A 19,652-nucleotide genomic window follows, 5' to 3' on the forward strand; every position below is an offset into this window, starting at 1 on the left:
GGATGTGATGATCCTGAATCCAAATGAGCTTTATTTGTATGCTAAAAACTAGTTTATTTGCAAATCCTATATGGTCTACCCCCGCGAAAACGGGGTGCAGTACTGTACATGTACAGTATCACAATCGCAATGACCTCGGCGCACGTATCGATTGCCTATCACAAGTCAGTTTGCCAATTAGAAAAGACCGCATAATCCTACTGTACGTCCAGTGTTTTCTTGTAAGAAAAGGTGAGCGCGTCTAGTATGGACTCCATACATATTTTAATACTTGCTGTATAATGATTTACGTTTTGTTGGGCAATTTGCTCACCTGGGTGTTGCAGACAGGATATAGGAAGGCCAAGTGAGGTGACACTTCTCGTGCGCTAGACCGCTTCAGTACTGTACGCTCATGCTCTATTGTCACAATACATGTACCAGAACCAGTGTAAGTACTAGTAGTACTTAGAGCTGTCGACGTCTGGTGTATTCGAAGATTTACACCTCGACATCCAGAAATGCAAACGACGTAAAAAAAAATACACCCCTTCGACACCCACCTTTGGGTCACTCTTTCAAATTAAGGTGCTGCTGTTTGTGGAGAGCAACCTCACCAAATGTGGCGTTGTTGCTCATGCTCCATGGCCGTTTGAAGCTTCCAATTCATTTATTGATACAAGCCCTCAAAGAACGTCCGATGCGCAGGTCGCACAGCAGCAAGCAGGGATTGGCAGAATCGGCACTGCCCAGACATCAATTACTGCTCCGCGCTGGTTTCGTGCACACGAGTGCTTCCTGTCATTTGGTCGGAACAGGTGCACAAGTTTGGCGCCAAATCAATCTGGCTGTACTGAATTGGCGCTGAATGGATCTAAAATGAACGATGCGCTGGGCGCGGAGTAAACCTTCGTGGCTTGCCAAGATCCATGAGGATCTTCTTAGAAGTGGGAGTCATGCGCATGTAAATATGGCAGTTGGCAAGCTGAAAAATGGCAGGTTATGACTGGGCTCTCTCACATAGTTTCGACCAATCACACTACGAGAATCGTATGAGTGTCGGCATGGTGCAACGCGACATCGAGGAGGGAGTACTGTTTACACCAGTCTTTGTTAACAAAACACCAAAAGTATACTATCAGCACCCCAGAAATCCATGTGGCACCTACCTATCAGCCACTCGTTATTGTGATTGTGACACCACCAGACCACCAGCAGCACTCTTGTCCTGGAGACGCTAGCTCGGCAGATTATTTTGGCCAATGGTCAAAGTTCTATCACAAAAGTAACATCCAGCAATACTCGAGGGGCTCGGGCTTTCTTTTACTATCCACCATTCAGCAATCTCACCCCGCTAAGCCAGCCCATAGCTCCCCTCAGTACCCCTCATGGTTTTCCGACACCATTGGCAGACACTCGCGGCTGCGACGCCCCAGATCGAGGCTGACCGTCTACTCGGAGGCCTTAAGAAGTTCGTGTTGCGAAAAGTGATCTGAAACAGTGCTACGTATGCATGAACGCCACTCCGCATTCAATGCGGATGCAGCGCCTGGCTTGCGCGTGCAAGGCCTGCGAGGACGTCTCGACAGCTGCTGTCTGCCCCAGGAGAGGTCGCGTCATGACGTGCCAGCAGACGCATCTCGTAACGATTGAAGAAGCCTACACCTATGCTACCCCTGCCCGCGTCGCAAGCGCCCCCGTGCTAACAAACGCAATGAAAACGGCAGTGATGGATTGGGCTAGTCAAGGTCTCAAGCCGAAAAGGATTTGGAACGCGCTAACCCAGCGTTTCAATCTAACTGAGGCCACTGCACCACCGCTGGCGAGAGTCTAGCGCTTTGCGCATCACCCTGTCGTGGGGCGCCTTGGTGGAAGCGACCTGCGTGCCGCCGCTCACCGTAAGGTGCAGGAAACCTTTTTTACCGGTCAAGAAGAAGAGGCAGCTGCGTTCACGTTTACGAAACGCACAGATGGGAATGGCAATGCTGTCATAGGCAACGGGAGCGACGCTAATCCCATCGTGATTGGAATTAGCACGAAAAAACTTCTACGCCGTGCCAATCGGGACGCTGCATCATTTATCCTACACTTGGACGCCACGTACAAGCTCACTCAAGTAGGCTACCCGGGCATCGTTGCTGGCATCTCAGATAGAGCGAAACACTTCCATCTCTTGGCGGTTTTTATTGTGTCGCAGCAGCAACAAGACCAGCACACCGAGGTGCTCCAGCTACTTCGCCGCGTTTATTATACTGTGGTGGGTAAGCCGCTAACTGTTCGCTACGTGATGGGTGATGCCGACGCACCCCAGTGGAATGCCGCTGAAGAGGTGTTTGGGAAAGACTGCGAGTATACATACTTGATGTGTTACTTTCATGTGGCCAAGAAGATATTCGAGAAAACACGCTCCATGGATTTCAGCATAGCAACATCGGTAATGGCTGATGTCCACGACTTACACTATACCACGAGCGACGTCGCCTTCCAGGATAAGCTAACTGCAGTGCAAGAGCGCTGGGTAAAGCGCAAGGATCTAGAGGACTTCTCGAAGTACTTTTCGAAAGGATGGCTGAACCAACGCTTCGGGCGGTGGGAGTGCTTCCACACACCAAGCGGTTACGCAACCACCAATAACCCCTGCTAGACTTACAACGCTGCGATTAAAAGAGACGTCACTCTGCGTCGAAAGATCAAGGTCGGCGCTCTTATACCACTTCTGAGGGTCCTATGTGAAAGCGAAAGTGTCGCTGCGAGACCCTTCACAGCTACTTGCGAGCCAGACGCAAGACTTGTGCGACGTGTCAAAGCGATGGCTAGAGCTGGGCTACTGTCAGTGTACGCCACCTCGAGAAATAGCATTGCTTTCCTGCTATCCAATCCTCCCGACATTTTGTCACGTGACGTAGTCGGTGTTGTTAGTCATCCATCGCCCCGCGCTTATGACGAAATGAGAAAGAAGACAGTAGAGGACCTGCCGATCTCTTCACAACTGAACAAGCTCACTGCAAATATGGAGACGCAGGGAACGCCTGCATCGGGTTCGCCCGTGGATATGCAATCCCGCTCGTGTCCGTGCAACTTTTGGTTCAAGTACGGATCCTGCATCCACACGCTGTACACTATGGAGGTGCGCGGCGTTACTGACATACACGGAAGAGAAACGCTGGTTTACAGAGGGGCGAAGTCGCGTAGAGGTGCATCGGGAAGTGCTGGTAGGCCGCGCGCAATTGGTCCGGCGTTAGAAATACAGTAACAATACTTCATGAGTAGTATAGAAACTCGCTGCAGCAACGATGAACGCATTCATGAATTCAGGTAGTTATCTCTAAACAAGAGTCGGTTACGGAAGTTCTGGTTTGTAGAAGTGATTCAGTAGCTACCGTACTGATGCAAACAACTCACAAAGATGGTGTGCTTATCGACGGTCAAGATATGCTGCATTTTAAAAACTATACAAAAATCACACTGACATGACCTCAGTGACAGCCCTATTGTTTTCCCGCTTGTACAAACCGATGTTACAACTTAGTGAATACTGAATCAGTCCTTATCGACACTCTCTTGTTATAATTAACACCAGGGCTGTGGCCGATCCAGATTCTGAATCCTGGAGAAGCAGCGCACTTAGGCTCTGTCGTGCCAAGCCTAATACACAGACGCCAAATCTGGCCTGTAGAAACTTAAAGAGATTACTTGAGCTTAACAAAATGCTTTACAAATGAATGTGAAAACAAATATTGCAAGTTAGGCTGCGAGATAACTGTGTCAGAGTGTTTGATTGTTGGATCTTTACGCTAAATAAAAAAGCGAATGGAGGTCGTTTATACAGAGTGACCAAATCTGGCTTGTACAAATGGTGCGGGTAAGTGTTTCGATGCTGCCTCAAACAAGCTGGGTCCACTAATCGTTAATGTGCAAGATAGGCTGCAAAAACCCATAGTTTCAGAGGAGGAGACCGTAACTACAAGTGTTTTAGAACTTATATTTGACAAAATGTAGCTTGTACAAGTTTAAGCACTAGTACTTTGAAAACTACCTGTACGTCGAAACAGTCCCCCAAATCAAAATTGCAAGTTAGGATGCGAAAAGAAATGTATTATCAGAAATTAGAATTCTGATTAGGAGCAAAGTGTACTGCAGTCAGTTTTGATGCTTGCAGCCCGTACGGCAGCTAGCTTCTCATTCAGTTTCCGCTTCTTCTCTTTCTTCGCATTCGCACCTACACGAGCTTTCTCCAACTTTGCTGGTAGCTTCAACTTTTTGTAGAATAGCTTCTTCTCACGCTCGAAGTTTGCCTGGTCATACACACGTCCCTCCATCGTACAGTACGCTGTTAGCAGAGACTCCCACGATCCAACAGAATCCTTTTTGCTACCTGATGCTAGCTTGGTTGCATATCGAAACGACGCAACGCGGTCCACTTCACAAACCACAACGTCGCCAAAAACACCGCCCCATTTGTCTTCGTCAGCAGTGCCCTTCTGGTAGACGAGAAGTACCGAGTGAAACACCAGGTTATTCAAGCACACGACATCGCCGGGTCGTTGGATAAGCACGGAGCTTCCAGGCGTACGTAGCATCCTATTCAAGGAGTCCTCCTTGTTCCCGTAGTTGAAGGATGTGGTCGTCTTAGAAGCCGGAGGAAATACCACCCAAATCTTGAAGGCCGTCTTCGCGCACGGGGGCAGGTACGAAATCACACGCCCGTGGTCGATGTGTATGGGGAGCTCACGGTTTCCAGATTGAAGTCAGTATTCAGACATATACCTATAGGCTTCGCTGTGCGGAAACACGAGCTTGGAGTAGTAGTTTGGCAGGTGTACGCTGTTCTGGTCCGAGGGGCAAAATCGGCCTTCTTCTTGCTCCTCCCTTGCACCCTCCTCCACGAACTCCCGAATGTTGGTTGTTCCGTTGATGTCAAAGATATGCTGGGGTCGCTCGGAATACGTGTATACCCACGTACCCCTGCCACCAAATCACACGAGCCAACAAACACCAGTGCTGGTGCCTCGGAATCCATCACACGCGCCCATGAGAACACGCCCAGCACGTATCGGTCCTTGCTGTACGGTATGCGGGCCTTGATCTTCTGCAGGTCGTACGTCCGAGGGCCATAGTCTACCAGATCGACTAGCTGCACCAACGCATCGATGAATTGCGCGCTCATCGTCGAGTGAGGTCGATATCTAGGCTTGCAACTATTTGTAGAAAATTGACCAATTAAAAACTGCCAGTGAGTCGTTGGGTGCTACACAGGGATGCCCTGGCTATACATGGGTGCTATTTGAGAAAATGCAGTGTTGAGTCCCTAAACTGACGGTGTTTATCGTATTTACTCGACATCGAGTGCAAAAGATCAGACGTCTGTCCGGCGTCGTCGACGTCGAATCAGTGCCAAGGGTCGCGACGTCGACAGCTCTAAGTACTACAGTACTGCACCGGGGGTCACCCCCGGGGGAGTAAAGGACGCCAATAGACACCGATGTGACCATCAGTAGACACAGGTACTGGGCGCCAGTGTACATACATAGTCTGTGCACATGACATGTGTAACATCCACATACAGTGTGTCCCGCTTTATCGTCTTGTGTGTGGACCACACACCCGCTTTCTCTGTTGTGGCGAAACCTGCTGCGGATGCGCTGCAGGCGAACGTCACTTGCGACGTGTCGGAGCTGCCGGCAACACACGATGGCCATGGCCCACTCAACCGGTTATGTGTGGACCACACACACAAACACAGCATCTTTTCGTTCTGCAGGAGCGTTCCAAGCGGCTGTGTGAGCACTGCAGGCTGCTTAAGAAGAGTGCGGGGCGAGTTGCAGCAGCCAGACCGGCAGACTTCACAAGACTGATGTTCACACTGCCCACGTGTCTAATGAAGCTCCAGGACGCGATAATTGATGTTTTTAAACCCGAAAGGGCGGGTTAAACGCTCCAAAAATGTGTTCAGCCATCATTGTGAGTGCATTAAGCTCAATGCAATCTAATACTTCGAAGTAGAATAAGAAGTATCATTAAAAAGACTGAAGCTTTATTGACAAGCATGATAATACCAACACTGCTGTATTACGACGACTTGTAGCGTTTGTAGGATTCTTCAGATGCTTCTTCAATTCTGCGATAGTACTCTTGTCGGAATTTTCTCGCCTCTTTTGCATTGAAGCCGTTTGTTGTCCACGCCTTTAACTTCGACTTAATTAAGATGGGTTTCGACGAAAACATGTCTTTCTCCTTCACTATGCATTTTGCAACTTCCTCCATGTAATAAAGCATGAAGATTCCACAGTCAACCGTATTCCTCTGCTGGGGCTTTGTGTTAAAAACACCGTGGCTCCAGTCGCATCTTCGGAGGTAGTCATCCCGTTTAAAGCGCTGTTTGGCTAATACCAATTTCACGGCTTCAAATGCGTAGGCCGTGCCGTGGTAATCTTTCATAGAATTGACGTGATACAAACCTGCCGTGCCATTTTGCAATGCATTAGCCACAACGACAAAACTCCAGTGGTCATTTCCGGTAATAGGAACTAGTACAAATGGGTAATTAGCCCATTCTACCAGACCGGTCAGTTGTTCCATGCGAGCAGCTCTTTTGACTGCAACTGTCGATGCTCGGGCAAGGTCAATTGTCTTGTACGTTGAAGTTCCACAAACAAATACAGAACCAGGTTCAGATTTGATGTAGCGATGAATGTAGTAGTCAACCGCAGTCTCAATTAGCCATCCACCAGGCAAAATACTTTTGAGGTCGTCAGGAAAAATACAAATATACGTTTTATCGTTTCTCCATTCAAGCACTGTTGCAGTCTTCGAGTATCGCTTTCGAAAAAAGCGTTGTCCCGCGGTCTGGTGGACATTTTCATCTGTCTTTGTGATGGGTAAATCAGCCTTAAATAAGCTTTCTTCTGAGTCATCATTATCACTACTAAATACTGAATTTCCATCAGGGCTGCTGAAAATGCTGTCATCGTCACTGGCAATAGCACCACTACTACCTAAAACGTCACATCCAGAGTCAGGAATTGTTTTGCCTCCGAAATTATTCCCGTCCCCACCCGAAATATTTCTATAAGCAGCGCCGTTCACACAATGTTCACCGACGCTTGCATCGCTAATTCTGGGGCTAACTCCACCTCCATCGGATGCTGCATCATGATATGTACCACCAGCAATCCAACTTGCACCTCCAACATTGGATAGTGTACCACTAGCAGTGGACTTTGTACTCCCATCAGGAGTTGCAATCTTACCGGTTATTGCGACATCACTACCCGAAATATTACCCCCGCCACAATTTACACCACCACACGAATTACTATCCTCGCCAATAATTACACCATCACCCATAATATTGTCCTCGCCAATAACTAGATCATCAGCCGCAATATTGTTTCCGCCAATATTCTTATCACCACCCGAAATGAAGTCGCTGCCACCTGAGCTTGTACCCCCTCCACTTGAACATGTACCCCCTCCACTTGAACTTGTACCCCCCCCACCCAAGACATCCGTATCGGCAGCCAAACAATTGCCGTCTTCACCTTGAATCTCTGCGCTATCACCGCTGCCATGGACACGGCTAGAGTAGTACTTGATGAACCTTTCCACCCACGTTTCTTGGGAATGACGGTTGGGAATATCTTGCTGGAATTCTTCCAACTGCCGGCAATAGACCAACAACTCTGAGAATCTGCAAACGCCTTTTTCTCGAAGGCAAACGTGAAAGTACCTCAGTACTATACCTTCGTACGGTCTCATTTTCCTTGACGGCCCAGCCCCCTTGCGTCGGGTGCGATCTGAGCCTGTAATAGAATCCAAATTTTCCCAGTATCGCTTCTTCCAGTCACGCAGCGTCTGGGGCGAAACTCGTAGCTGCCGCGCAGCTTCTTCGAGGCTCCACTCAGAACGTTCCTTCCACTGCTTCAGGAGCGCGATTCGCTCCTTTTCCGTCCTCTGCACATTCACCCGTTTCCCCATGTTTAAAATCCCCTTGCGTTAAATCTAAAATGGGGCTATCTCCCAACCAGTCACAATGAGTATCAGATTTATCAGAATAATTCTGAGGCAACAACCTAACGTGATTCTGAGACCACGAGCTAAAATGAGAACACGAGCTAAATTGAGACCACGGGCTAAGGTGAGTCTGATAACACGAGCTAAAATGAGACCACGAGCTAAGGTGAGTCTGATAACACGAGCTAAAATGAGACCACGAGCTAAGGTGAGTCTGAGAACACGAGCTAAAGTGAGACCAGTAGCAAAGGAAAGTAAAGCGAAATTTGGCAGACCCTACCTGATCTTACTAAGCTTGAATATGGTAAGTACTAGCTCTTACTTGGTGACAACTGTAGCATGCTATTTTATAACCACAGATGTAGTAGACATCAGCAAGATACGTGATCATCACGGAACACTATTGCACCTAAGCCACATCATAACAACTATCAAAACGCTGTTTCTCAATAACTCAGAAACGTAGAAGACCATGAACAGGTGCTATTAGATAATCTTGAGGGAAGTATGTGCTTCCTGGTAAGCCTTTCTTCTTATTGCCATGTACGTAACCTGCTGAATCTACTCACGTAACCTTGGCGAGCGTTGACTAGTATAGATTGCTCGACCAATGCAGTGAACAAACTTTGGCAATATGGATAATTCGATTCAGACTATGGTACTTAACATGTCAGCAAGGTGCTGGCCAGCACCACGACGTAGCCATGTAATTACCAAAGAAGAAGAAGAAGAGCTACAGCACCAGCAACATGAAGCGACTTGCATCGACGACGCCTCGCCGCAAGCTAGAAACCTTTCGAGCCACACAGCTGGTGCTGTGATGTCGACGCTACGCTGAGAGAATGTTACGCTGGGAAGCTGCGCTTCAGATGATGTTCGTAGACTTCCCGAAGCTGGCCTTCAGGGGCATCGTCTGCGCGCGCATTATCGTCTCGTTTCTCTTTCTGTACGTGACGCTGCAAGCGCTGGCGATTCGCCCAGGTTTCTTGTTCAATGTTGGAGCGGTTCTGGCGAAAATTTGAGCGCGGTCATCACGATGCCATTAATACAGCGATCTGCGTGTTGGAAAGTTAGATATACCAATGAGCAACTAATGAGAGAATAAAATTAATAGCTCTGCCATACCACAAGCCCGTACTAAGCTATTGTAATCGCTTGTGTGTGCTACTCATTAAAAGAAAGGTTATCAAAAGAAAGGTACAAGCTCATGTAACTCTTTAGCGTAGCAAATATTGAATATCTAAAGCAGGAGATGCAAGCGGCGGTCGCCCCACCTGTCTTCGTAAAGATATTTCTTCTTCCTGGAAGACAGTGTGTTGTTGTTGATCTGGAGGCTGTATCGGCGACAGTAGCGACGATATGTCGATCCTTGAAATATTGGATGAGGCAGTAGATTCTTGAATGCTGCCACTCGTTGCCTCATGGATGCTATCTGCAGAAAGAAATTCGTCACCCACCTGAGTTTGCGTCCATCCACTTGCCGAATCCGCAAAAACAGCAGCACTAGTCTCTGTGTGTACATCCATCCGATTATTTTCTCCCCCATAAGTGTTTGCAGCAACTGGCCCGTCCAAATTGACGCCGTCATCCATGAAGTCACGTAAAAACGTCTGAACCGATGCACTCAGAAGATCGAAACTCAGCGAGGAGTCACTGCTGACATCCGAAACGGGGCAGCTAAACACAGTCTCCATAGCGTGATCACTGCTTTGCAGTAACGAGCGAGCTGCATGTTTTCGTTTAGCATCGCGGGCACGGCGAAGTCTGCGATCCTTGAGTTTCACATGAAACCCTCCAACGCCAGGTACACTTAGCCCGATGGCCATGCGTCCACATATGACATGCGCACAAGATAGAATTTTTTTGTAGTACGCACACCCGCACTCAAATGCAGAAGTGCTAACTAACCATCCCGTCGGTTGCATACCAACATGGTGCGCTCGTCGGACTGACCATTTCACCGCTGAGCGATAAAACGTTGATGCTGACTTTTTCTCGTCGTCCGTCAGGCACTCCGCAGAGCTAAATAAACCGACTTCCGGCGTTATATCTACAACCCGCGAATCACCAATTGCGGCAATGTTTGCAATGTCCTCGTTATCACGTCCAGTGTCTCCAAGATATCGAATTCGAACTTTTGATTCGTCACGGGTTCGGAACACTGCAATTCGACGAGTTGAAACAAGTACTTTGGCTAACCGTTTGGCTTCTTGAGGGGGACTTGGTAACGAGCCCGTTGCTGGCGTAGGTGCGCAAATGGAGTAGTCTTCTACAATCGTGAGCAGCTTTATTATTAAGCGTCTAGTATCCACCGCTTTCCGTTGCGTGTAGAGTTTGATGCTGGCGTTAAAGACCTCACACGGGTTGTTTGTCGTTGCAAACCCACCAGGAGAGTGGTAGATTTGCCAACGCCAGAACCGACTTGCTATCCATTGGTTATAGAAAAAGTTAACAAAGTCCAGCAAATGAAAATCACGCTCCCAGTCACTCATCACTTGGTTCCAGACAGAAATCAAATCTTCGTCACAAAGTGTATAGTGCATATCTAGAACTCCACGGTAAACAACTGCCCGGGTCGAATCGGGCAAGTGCCGGATGCGTTTTCGAACGTTATATAGAACGTGAAAAAAGCACATCAAGTACTTGCAGCTATTACATACAGCAATCTTTGATAGTGCGTTTAGCTGGGCAGCTTCGGCATCACCCATAACAGCATCAATTCTGAGTGGGGTTTGTGTGTGTGTCTGAAAAAGCCTTGTAAATGTTCCAATAGCCTTGAAGTACTCATTTTTCTTGCGCTGGCTAACAATAAATAAGGCACCTAGGTGGTACACACGGCGCTTATCAGTGAAGCCACACGTGATGACAGGGTACCCAAGATCACTGAGTTTAAAAGTCGCGTCCAGATGAAAAATTAGGAAAGGTTCCGCTCGTTGTAGTGCACGAATGCCTCGCATCAACTTCATCGTAGTGATGCACAAAATCAACGGTTGCTCGTCCTCTCCATTTCCCACAAACGGGAAACCGTTTTCGTCTTCAACGTTTCCAAATACAAAAGCAGTCTCAGGATCAATGCCCGCCACATAAGCCTTAGAATGCACCAGCTCCTTCACTCGTTGTATTGAATTTTTGCTTCCTTGAAGCCAGCGTATGTACCTAACGCTGCGTTGTACCTGGGCGTACGATGGGTAGCCCAGGGCCGGTTTCGGGATGTCAGGAGCTCGCAGGAGGTTACTCCAGATTAGCCGAGGTGGTACTGCATTTTCGTCCATTCGGTGGAGGTAGGCTTTCATTTCGGGTGTAGCCTTAGGGCGTGGTGGCACGGCACACTCAGTGTCGACGCGTAGGTGAGGCTTTCCGTTGCTAAGAATGACCCAAATAGATGCTGTAGGGCAGTGACGGACCTTCCAGCGAACGGGGCACTTTGTACATGACACGCTATTCTCACACGTTACACTCTTGCAATGAAGGTGTCGCTCGATCATTTCATGATCACCCGGACAAATTGAGCAGACAAGTGGCCTCACACCGCGCACTACCGAGCAGCAGAAGACTTGCCATCGGTAACTAGCAAATTCAGCCTCAGTTCTGCATTGTATTATCCTTGACCACGCTTGCGAAGGGGGCATCGAATCTGCGATGTGGTGGTTCAGTGTCTGGAGATGTGGCTAAACTGAAATGGGTGGCGTAGTACGCTGCACGTGGCTGTGACGCATGGGCGTCACGGCAGTCCACTCCTTGTACGCGTGTCCTCCATGGGCCAGTAATCTGCATATTAATGGACATTTTGGCTTCTTTGTGCACACTATTGTCATTTCGTGTCTACTGACGGCTGATACATGTCTATTGGCGTATCAAAATATGTCTACTGACGACCTAGACTCCCCCCGGGGTGGGCCATATAGGATTTGCAAAAAAAAATCAGATATTAGCATGCAAATTATGGTTCTTTTGGATCCACGATCATCACATCCGGAAATTTATCATAAGTCTACGGGCGCTGAAAAACGGAGTGCAGTACTGTACTGCATTCATGTACATGTAGTACAATGTCATCTGTCGGTCCGAACAGCGAATTTCATACGTACCGATACTGTATCCGGATATGTGCTGTTTGACACAGCGTGTCCTTGTACCGGTACAGTTTACATGTATTATACATTATTGTTCTGTACATCCAAGACTTGCAAACCGTACATACCTGTTCCTACGATTGTGAGTAAAAGTGGTTGCCAATCTTCCAATCACTGATCCGACAAACAAGACAAAAGAATACTAGTGAATCGCATCCAAGAAAGGTGAACCGATCGCCGTACTCTATTGTCGGCCCGTCGACTGCCAGTCAAAATGACTCGCTCCGCTGCTTGGAAAATCCATCAGACGAGGACCGGATTAAAAATACCGGTATTTATTCAGATAACCTGTGAAACCATGTCTCTTTGAGCGGGTTCACCTTATCAGATCATTCATCAGTTTGCTTCCTTCTATCCATATCTAGCAGCGCTGTCAAGACATTCACAGCAGCTCTCTAACAACACTGAAAAGAAGATGCGTATGATCCACATCATCCTCGTGTTCCTGGTCACGCTGTTTGCACGCTGCGAGGCATCTACCAAACAGAATCAACTGACGATCACAACCACGGACTCGACCGCGACCGCCAAGGCGCTTGAAAAGTTTTTCACCGAGGACGCCAGGCAGAACAATGACAATGGTTTTCTCAAGGTGGTGACTCTGTCCTCTAGTGAAGAAGAGCGTGTCGGCACGACCACAGGCGTCATTACTGCAGGCGAAGGCCCTCGTGCTGCAGCTGGCGCTACAGTCGTGTCGAGTGGTGCCGCGACAGGCGAGAGGGTGACTGTGACAATCTACAACAATAATGGACTCTGGCAGCGCTTCTTGCGGTGGTGGAACAGGTTGTTCCACGTGTCTTCTAGCTCGACCCGCCTTCTTCGAGAAAAGTGAGCGATACCTCAATTGTGTTTTCGCTGTCTTTGATCTGAAGGACAGACCGGTAAGTGTCACCTCTGTAGCTACTGTAACACTCAACATAATAAATGGTACGACCTTATTCATCCCGCTACATGTTCTGATCGTTTCCCCCCGACAAGCAAACTCAGTTGGGGTCGATGCCATGCGCCAGAGATATCGGCGTACATGCTTGGAGATAGTTAACATGACGAGAGAGTTGAGTTGCTAACGCAGCCAAGCTCTTGCAGGTTTATTGGTGAATTCGGTCGAGGGTGAGCGTATGCGAGCGCGAGTTTCCATCCACAGCCGCCGATCAGGCGCGGCTTTCAAAGCGAGCAAGCGTATGCGAGCGCTGCAACACGATTTTTTTTTCACACCGCGCCTAGCAACGTTTGCCCTTGGGGTCCCCCCCCCCACTGACCTATCCTAGACCCGTCCCGTAAATGACCCGCACAAAACTAATCGTTTGACTACTGTACATCAGCCTCCCCGAAGAAATTGGATGTATCTTAAAGGGCCATTAACAGTTTGTTCTTCTCTAAATTGTGCCTACAAGGATAATTGGAATAGCCATCGTGTCCTCAATCAACCAGCTTCAACATATTCCAGCGTCGGTTGCTTTTCCCCGTCTTCACGCGCTTGGATGCATGCGGACCAGAGTCGGATCCAATTTAACTATTGAAATTTGAAAACTGTCATATCTTCCGAACAGTCACAACCAAATCAAAGCTGTCGCGTGACTTTTATTCTCCAGTGAGCGCCACCGATGCAGCGACGACGCTGTCTAACCACTACCCAGCACGTAGCTATGGGCTTTCAATGCACAATGTGGTGTCAAGCTCAAGTGGTCGCTTCCGAATGCTGGACTAATGCCAATGGAGATGAGATCTGCTCAAGTGACCCAACTGGACTTCGAGCTACGTGGTGGTTCTTCTTCGTGCTGCTGCTGTTTGCAAGCGCTGCATCCGGTTGTTTTGACGCAGACTGGTGGCCACAGGAGACAACAGTCCATGAAGCTCAGACACCAGGTCTCGAGGGTGGATTACTAGATGGCGACAAAGGATTAAGCGTGACGCTGGTACATCCGTTGCTAGGTGAACACAACGGGATCGGAACACATCAAGCAATCTCGTCACCTTCGAAGCCAGTGTATCGCTACCTCGACCCTTAACTAGGCAACTACCATCTATGCACAAGTTAAAACGTACGATTTTGAACGCTGCCTCTCTACTTGTCTTCCTGTGCGTCTCCCTCAGGCTCGGTCGAAATCTCACCACTAGGGTTCGCGTAGCTTAGCTGCGCCGCCAGTTCCTCTTCAGTTGCATCGGCGGATTTCCCAGTGAACTGCGTGTCCGTGTCCGGATACGACGCCACCGTATCGCCTTCGATCCGCTGACGCTTTGTTGCCGGCATTTGGTAATGCTCCGGGTAATCAAATGCCGCGTCCTCCGTCGTGGCCGCACCCTTAGCCTTCATCATTGCTACAATCGCGTCTCGATCCGAACGCTCTCCGGCCTGTTTCGCCACTGGGTTGGGATCGTCAAATGCCCAACGTACATTGAGCACCTCGTCACTCTGCAGCGACTGGTTAGCCATCGCCTCCTTGGCAAACTCAGCGCTGGTGCGATGACGGTATCTAACAAAGCAGATGGATTTGCGCTGGATCACATTGATATTCTCCACTTCTCCCCATTCGCCAAATTGTTTCCAAAGCGCCTCCTCCTGTTCCTTTACAGCTTCGTGGCCGCTGGCAGTCTTCAGACCTCCCACATAAAGCGTTCGCGAGTTCCTGGTAAAGTTACCCACCCCGGCCATGTCATCTCGATCCGTAGCGTGGCGTTCCCGTCCGAAGCAGTCGTGCATCATGCCGATGCGCGTTTCGTCCGCAGCAGATGGCAGACGGTGGTAGTAGCTGCACTCTGCGCCTCTAGCACACATACCGCGAGCAAAATGCACGCAAAAGTATCTGTTGGCCTTGCTCACGACATCCGCCTTGGTCTTGCCGGCATCACGCTCGAGGTTGCAGCGCGTCGTGGCCGGGTCCTTGCCCCGCGCGTCGTCCCAATGGTCCCCTATGTACTTGTCGTACCAGATATTGTACTCATAGGCTCCTTCAAGCTGAGAGTTAGCCGTGGGCATCGCATCTAGCTGCGTTCGGGCTGGGCGGGCCATGAATTTAGCATTAAGCTGCTCGTAGCGGTCGCCCTCCGAGGCGCCAGCTTTGCCGCGCCCGAACCAGCCCGTGGAGTGCGGAGCCGCACCCATCTCAGCCGGACGCTCCCATTGTGTCGCATTAGTCTCCGTGTTGTAATAGTAGATTTTATTGGACGCCGGGTCCAGCGCCTCCCGCCACGTGTGTGCGACCCCTTGACTGTCCACCACCAAGGCGTCGAATCGCTCCACTTTAGGCGCACGGCAGCGGAAGCAGCGCTGGCGCCGTGCGTAGTTCTCATGACTACAGTCGGCGCAGATCCAGTTCTTCTCGTACACGGCGTAAGCAGCCCCTACGTCGCCCAGTGTCCCGACGGCGGTCACTTGACGTGAGAGCCCATCGGCGTCCTTCGTAATGCTCATTTTTTGGCTTGAAAAAAATGAAGGTGTCGCCTAATTTTGGGTGAAGAGTACTTCCTCTGGTCGGAAATGATCACGCGAAGTTAGTATGATAGGTCTTTCAACTGTTCAATCCTCGATAGAAATTTGAAAAAACCTATCATACTAACTGACACGTCTTTCAACTGCTCTATCCCCGATAGGAATGCTCTTCAGTTTCTCACGTACTTCGTCTCGATTCTTCCGCTTTCTGCCGCTGTTCTTCTTAAGCCGGTTAAGTCACTCACCCCTACGACACCAGCCGTCATTGCAGAGCTGTACAGCTCCAATTAACTTCACGGTGTCCGGAAGTCGGCATATAAGAACATCAAACGCTTCACGGGGTAGTTCTCTGTTGTTGCTGATCTTTAGAAGCTCGTCAATGACGGCTTTTGCGCTCGTTGTCGATAAGGTTGGACTTCGGCATGTTTATAGAGGAAGAAACAGCGTAGCGCAGGCGTGGCGGGTCGCACTCCAGGCGAGGCTTGAAACCTTGAGAGCTAAAACTGAAATTGCACAGGCTATAGAAGTCCGTTCTGCGCACAACCGGTGGCTTTAAAAAGAGGAGGTGCAGGGCTTCCGTTTGGTCCAATCAGATGCCGTATTGGATAAATAGAGCTGAAGCGATTGGTCATTTTGTCAGTTTCGCGTGATCATTTCCGACCAAAGGAAGTATAAAATAGTTTTTTTGGTCGTTGAAGTGAGGACTATTTTTGATCTCCGACGGAATTGACTCGACTGAATATCATCAGTACTTACTAAATTTAAAGCAAGTCCCAAACGACACACCATCGTCGCTGGGTACTGGCGGGCTTGCTCTGAGATGCTTTTGTCAATCCAAAGCGACACATCTGCATCGGCATGTACTTACCTCACGGTGGAGTCCACCGTCCACGTTTTGCTGGTCGTCTCCACGCGAATCTGATCAGGAAGAGAAAAGATGGCTTCACTTGTTCTTGTATGTCCATCGCATTTAGATCCACGCTTCTTGACGAAGAGAATCGATTAAGTAAACAGGAGCGAAAATCCACCTCTGTGTTCTGTGTGGCGTTTATTCCTCCCTGCTTAACTCCTCCTGCTTTCTTCCTCTGCTAATACGCCACCACGCTAACGGGCGACAAAAGACTGATCAGTGATCTACAAGAACTGCGCCATCCAGCGGAATCCATCAGCGTATCCCATCCGGCGCACCACTGAGCACATGTACAGCTCAATAGGGCGGATGCTAGCATCCTTGTCGCCACGAGCCTCCTTGCCGTAAGTCTCGTACAGACCCAGAGCACTGCGCAGCTCATCCTCCGAGGCGGCGCGAGGCACGTCGATCTTGTTGCCAAGCACCAGGAATGGCACATTGGCCAGCTCGTCGTAGCCCAGCAGCGTATCCAGCTCGCGCTTGGACTCGGGGAAACGCTCGCGGTCCAGTGCATCCACAACGAAGACGACGCCGTCCACCGTTGCAAAATAGTCTCGCCAGAGTCGACGAGCGGTCTCGTGACCTCCAAGATCAAAGGTGCGAAGACGCAACTTGCCAATAATCAGCTCCTCCGAGTTGGGGTGGAGCGTCGGCTCGTGGACTGCCACGCGGTCATCCTTGAGCATGTGTAGAAGGGTGGTCTTGCCAGCGTTGTCCAGGCCCAGGAACAGGATCTTGGCGTTCTTGTGGTACAGGCCTGCTCAATATTTAGTACACGAAAAAATTAATTATAAATGTCGTTTTGAAAGCACCCATCTGGCATTTTGACTAGGATTTGTATAGGGACGACAAAGAAGGATCGAGCTTTCCATCCATAAGCACCGAAGCCGTCGTCGTCTTCGCAAGTTTATGATAGCAGGTTATACGCACCGAGGTAGCCGAGCACGTTGTAGAACCAATCGAAGACAAACATGGCAGCTGGGGCGTTTCGCGCGGCTTTGGCCTGTGTGTGATGTAGTTCCTCGATGAACGCAAACCGCGAAATGAACCGGAGCACTCGGAAGAAAACCAGCTGGGTCGGCCGATTACGGGTACGTCTGGGGACGAACGAAATCTATCTTACAATTTTCAAGTAGAACATGGAGGTTGAGACTGCCGCCACAGCTTGATGTGGCAAATTTAAACCAATCCTATCGCTCAAATCGTAGCCACGAAACAGGCCACCATTCGCCCAAAACAATGGTGTCGAAATATTCGTAAGTCTTATCTGCCAATGCAGCGACAGCAAAACGATACGACGCCACTATTGGCAGAAAAAGTCTGACCTTGATTAAAGTTTCCGTGACCAAGATGCGGCGGCGTGGCGTGGGCATCGGCGCCGTGCGCAAGAAACAGGAGCAGGCGAAACAATACTCGGATGTGGGTGAGCAGCTCGTGGAGGCAAATTTGTCGCACGTGTCGTCGCAGCTGGAGCTGTTCCGCACGAACCTACAGGCGTTCGCTATCAAGTACAAGAACAACATCAAGAAGGACCCCGATTTTCGACAAAAGTTCCAGGCCATGTGCGCCAAGATTGGTGTTGACCCGCTGGCCTCTAAGAAGGGATTCTGGTCTGAGCTGTTGGATGTGGGCGACTTTTACTACGAGCTGGCGGTGCAGATCATCGAAGTGTGTATCATCACGCGCCCCAAGAACGGCGGACTCATTGGCATGAGCGACCTACTGCGTCTGTTGGAAAAGAAACGAGGTGCAGCGATGCAGACGGTGTCTGACGATGACGTCAAGCGGGCAGTCAAGAAGCTCAGTGTGCTCGGAGAGGGCTTCCAGTTGATTGACATGGAGGAGAGGACGATGGTGGGCGCTATAAAGAAGCTGCTTGAGACAGGAAAGTAAGGCTAATATTCTCTCTGTTGCTACTATAGATTGTGACTGTGCCGGTTGTTCTGAGTCAAGATCACTCGACGATCTTGGCGCTGGCACAGACGACATGCGGCATGGTGAACGTCAGCATTCTGGCACGAGAGTTGCAGTGGGACAAGAAACGAAGCATGCTAGCCCTGAACGTTCTGCTTCGAGAAGGCATGACGTGGCTGGACGAGCAGGTGCAGTTGTTCTTGAGATCTTCTGTGCATTTTGGGTTGTATCTGACAGTGGCTGAGTTGTGCTGCGTAGACGAGTGAACCTTCCTACTTTTTCCCTAGTATCACACTGTCTGGTACTTACACATAGTTGTCTAGAGCTACACCAGCTTGACGAGGTGGGAAAACTGTGCAGATAAATAAAGTTAAAGTGATTTTCTGTAATGAGACGGCGGTTTTAATGCAGCAGTCTGGATCGTACTTAGGAGAAGATGCATCTTCACTCGCCCGTGGCGTCTGCAACGGACAGTTGTTTTCTTGATAACTTTTCAAGCGTCGTTGACAGAATCGACGGGCTACTAGCGAATCAACTTCGTGTTTGGACTAACGTTGCAGTATTTTGCCTCAATAAGAAAGTCCTGATTTACATAAAATTGTCACGGTACTGTCGTAATAGAGGTTTAAAATTTTGCTTTTGTTAAAACTGAGATGATACAGTTTCAAAGGCTATTAGGCTTTGTGTTTTGAGGCAAAATAATGTACTTCTACATTTGAAATTTTTCGTCCGCGGCAACACCGCCGGCTACCCAAGATGACCGGAAGTACCCCGCCATCAGGTACGAATGGATTTGTCTGGTGTGTATGGTCGACGTCGTCGACGTCGCTCTCATCAGATGACGGAGTGCAGCAGGACGCTAGAGAAGAGCAGCGCGTGCAGCAGCAGGGTACCCCAATAGAACAGCAACGCGCGCAGGAGCAGGACTCTATAGAAGGGCAACGCGTGCAGCAGCAGGGTACCGCCGCCGATGCCGAAGCGAGTCGCTTCAAGCAATTGCAACTGAAAAAATATAGCTGCAACTTCAGGAAATGCTTGGAGAGACAAGACAAGACGTCGTCACTGCTGACCAGAAGCTGGCGTCCAGAATCGACACTGCCGTGAAGATGGTTGTTGCGGATCGGGTGCTCGAGTTTACCGAGCTTCGGGAGCAAGTGAAACAAGGTCTCGTGGACATGACAGCGCTTCGCAAATTGGCCATAAAAGACGTCGACTACACGCAAGAGCTTCGCAACGAGGCCAGACAAACCGTTCATATTAAGAACAACCCGAT

The 19,652-nt window shown here is 49.4% G+C and overlaps 3 protein-coding genes across 3 annotated transcripts; 1 reads left to right on the forward strand and 2 right to left on the reverse strand.

Moving 5' to 3' along the window:
- Positions 1-14,190: 14,190 nt before the first annotated feature.
- Positions 14,191-15,537, reverse strand: PITG_00088 (pre-mRNA-splicing factor cwc2, putative; the record flags this gene model as incomplete). Its single annotated transcript, XM_002908673.1, has 1 exon — positions 14,191-15,537. The coding sequence occupies one exon, from the start codon at positions 15,535-15,537 to the stop codon at positions 14,191-14,193; it is 1,347 nt and encodes a 448-aa protein (XP_002908719.1).
- A 1,006-nt stretch (positions 15,538-16,543) lies between these two features.
- PITG_00089 (GTP-binding protein SAR1) lies at positions 16,544-17,498 on the reverse strand (the record flags this gene model as incomplete). Its single annotated transcript, XM_002908674.1, has 2 exons — positions 16,544-17,222; positions 17,396-17,498. The coding sequence occupies 2 exons, from the start codon at positions 17,436-17,438 to the stop codon at positions 16,690-16,692; spliced, it is 576 nt and encodes a 191-aa protein (XP_002908720.1).
- A 216-nt stretch (positions 17,499-17,714) lies between these two features.
- Positions 17,715-18,694, forward strand: PITG_00090 (vacuolar sorting protein SNF8; the record flags this gene model as incomplete). The annotated part of the gene is made up of 3 exons (XM_002908675.1): positions 17,715-18,319; positions 18,388-18,567; positions 18,638-18,694. 3 exons carry the CDS (start codon positions 17,816-17,818, stop codon positions 18,692-18,694), a joined length of 741 nt encoding a protein of 246 aa, XP_002908721.1.
- Between the last annotated feature and the right edge of the window lie 958 nt (positions 18,695-19,652).

The sequence above is a fragment of the Phytophthora infestans genome, genomic scaffold (genome assembly GCF_000142945.1).
Source record: "Phytophthora infestans T30-4 supercont1.1 genomic scaffold, whole genome shotgun sequence".
NCBI classification, from domain to species: domain Eukaryota; phylum Oomycota; class Peronosporomycetes; order Peronosporales; family Peronosporaceae; genus Phytophthora; species Phytophthora infestans.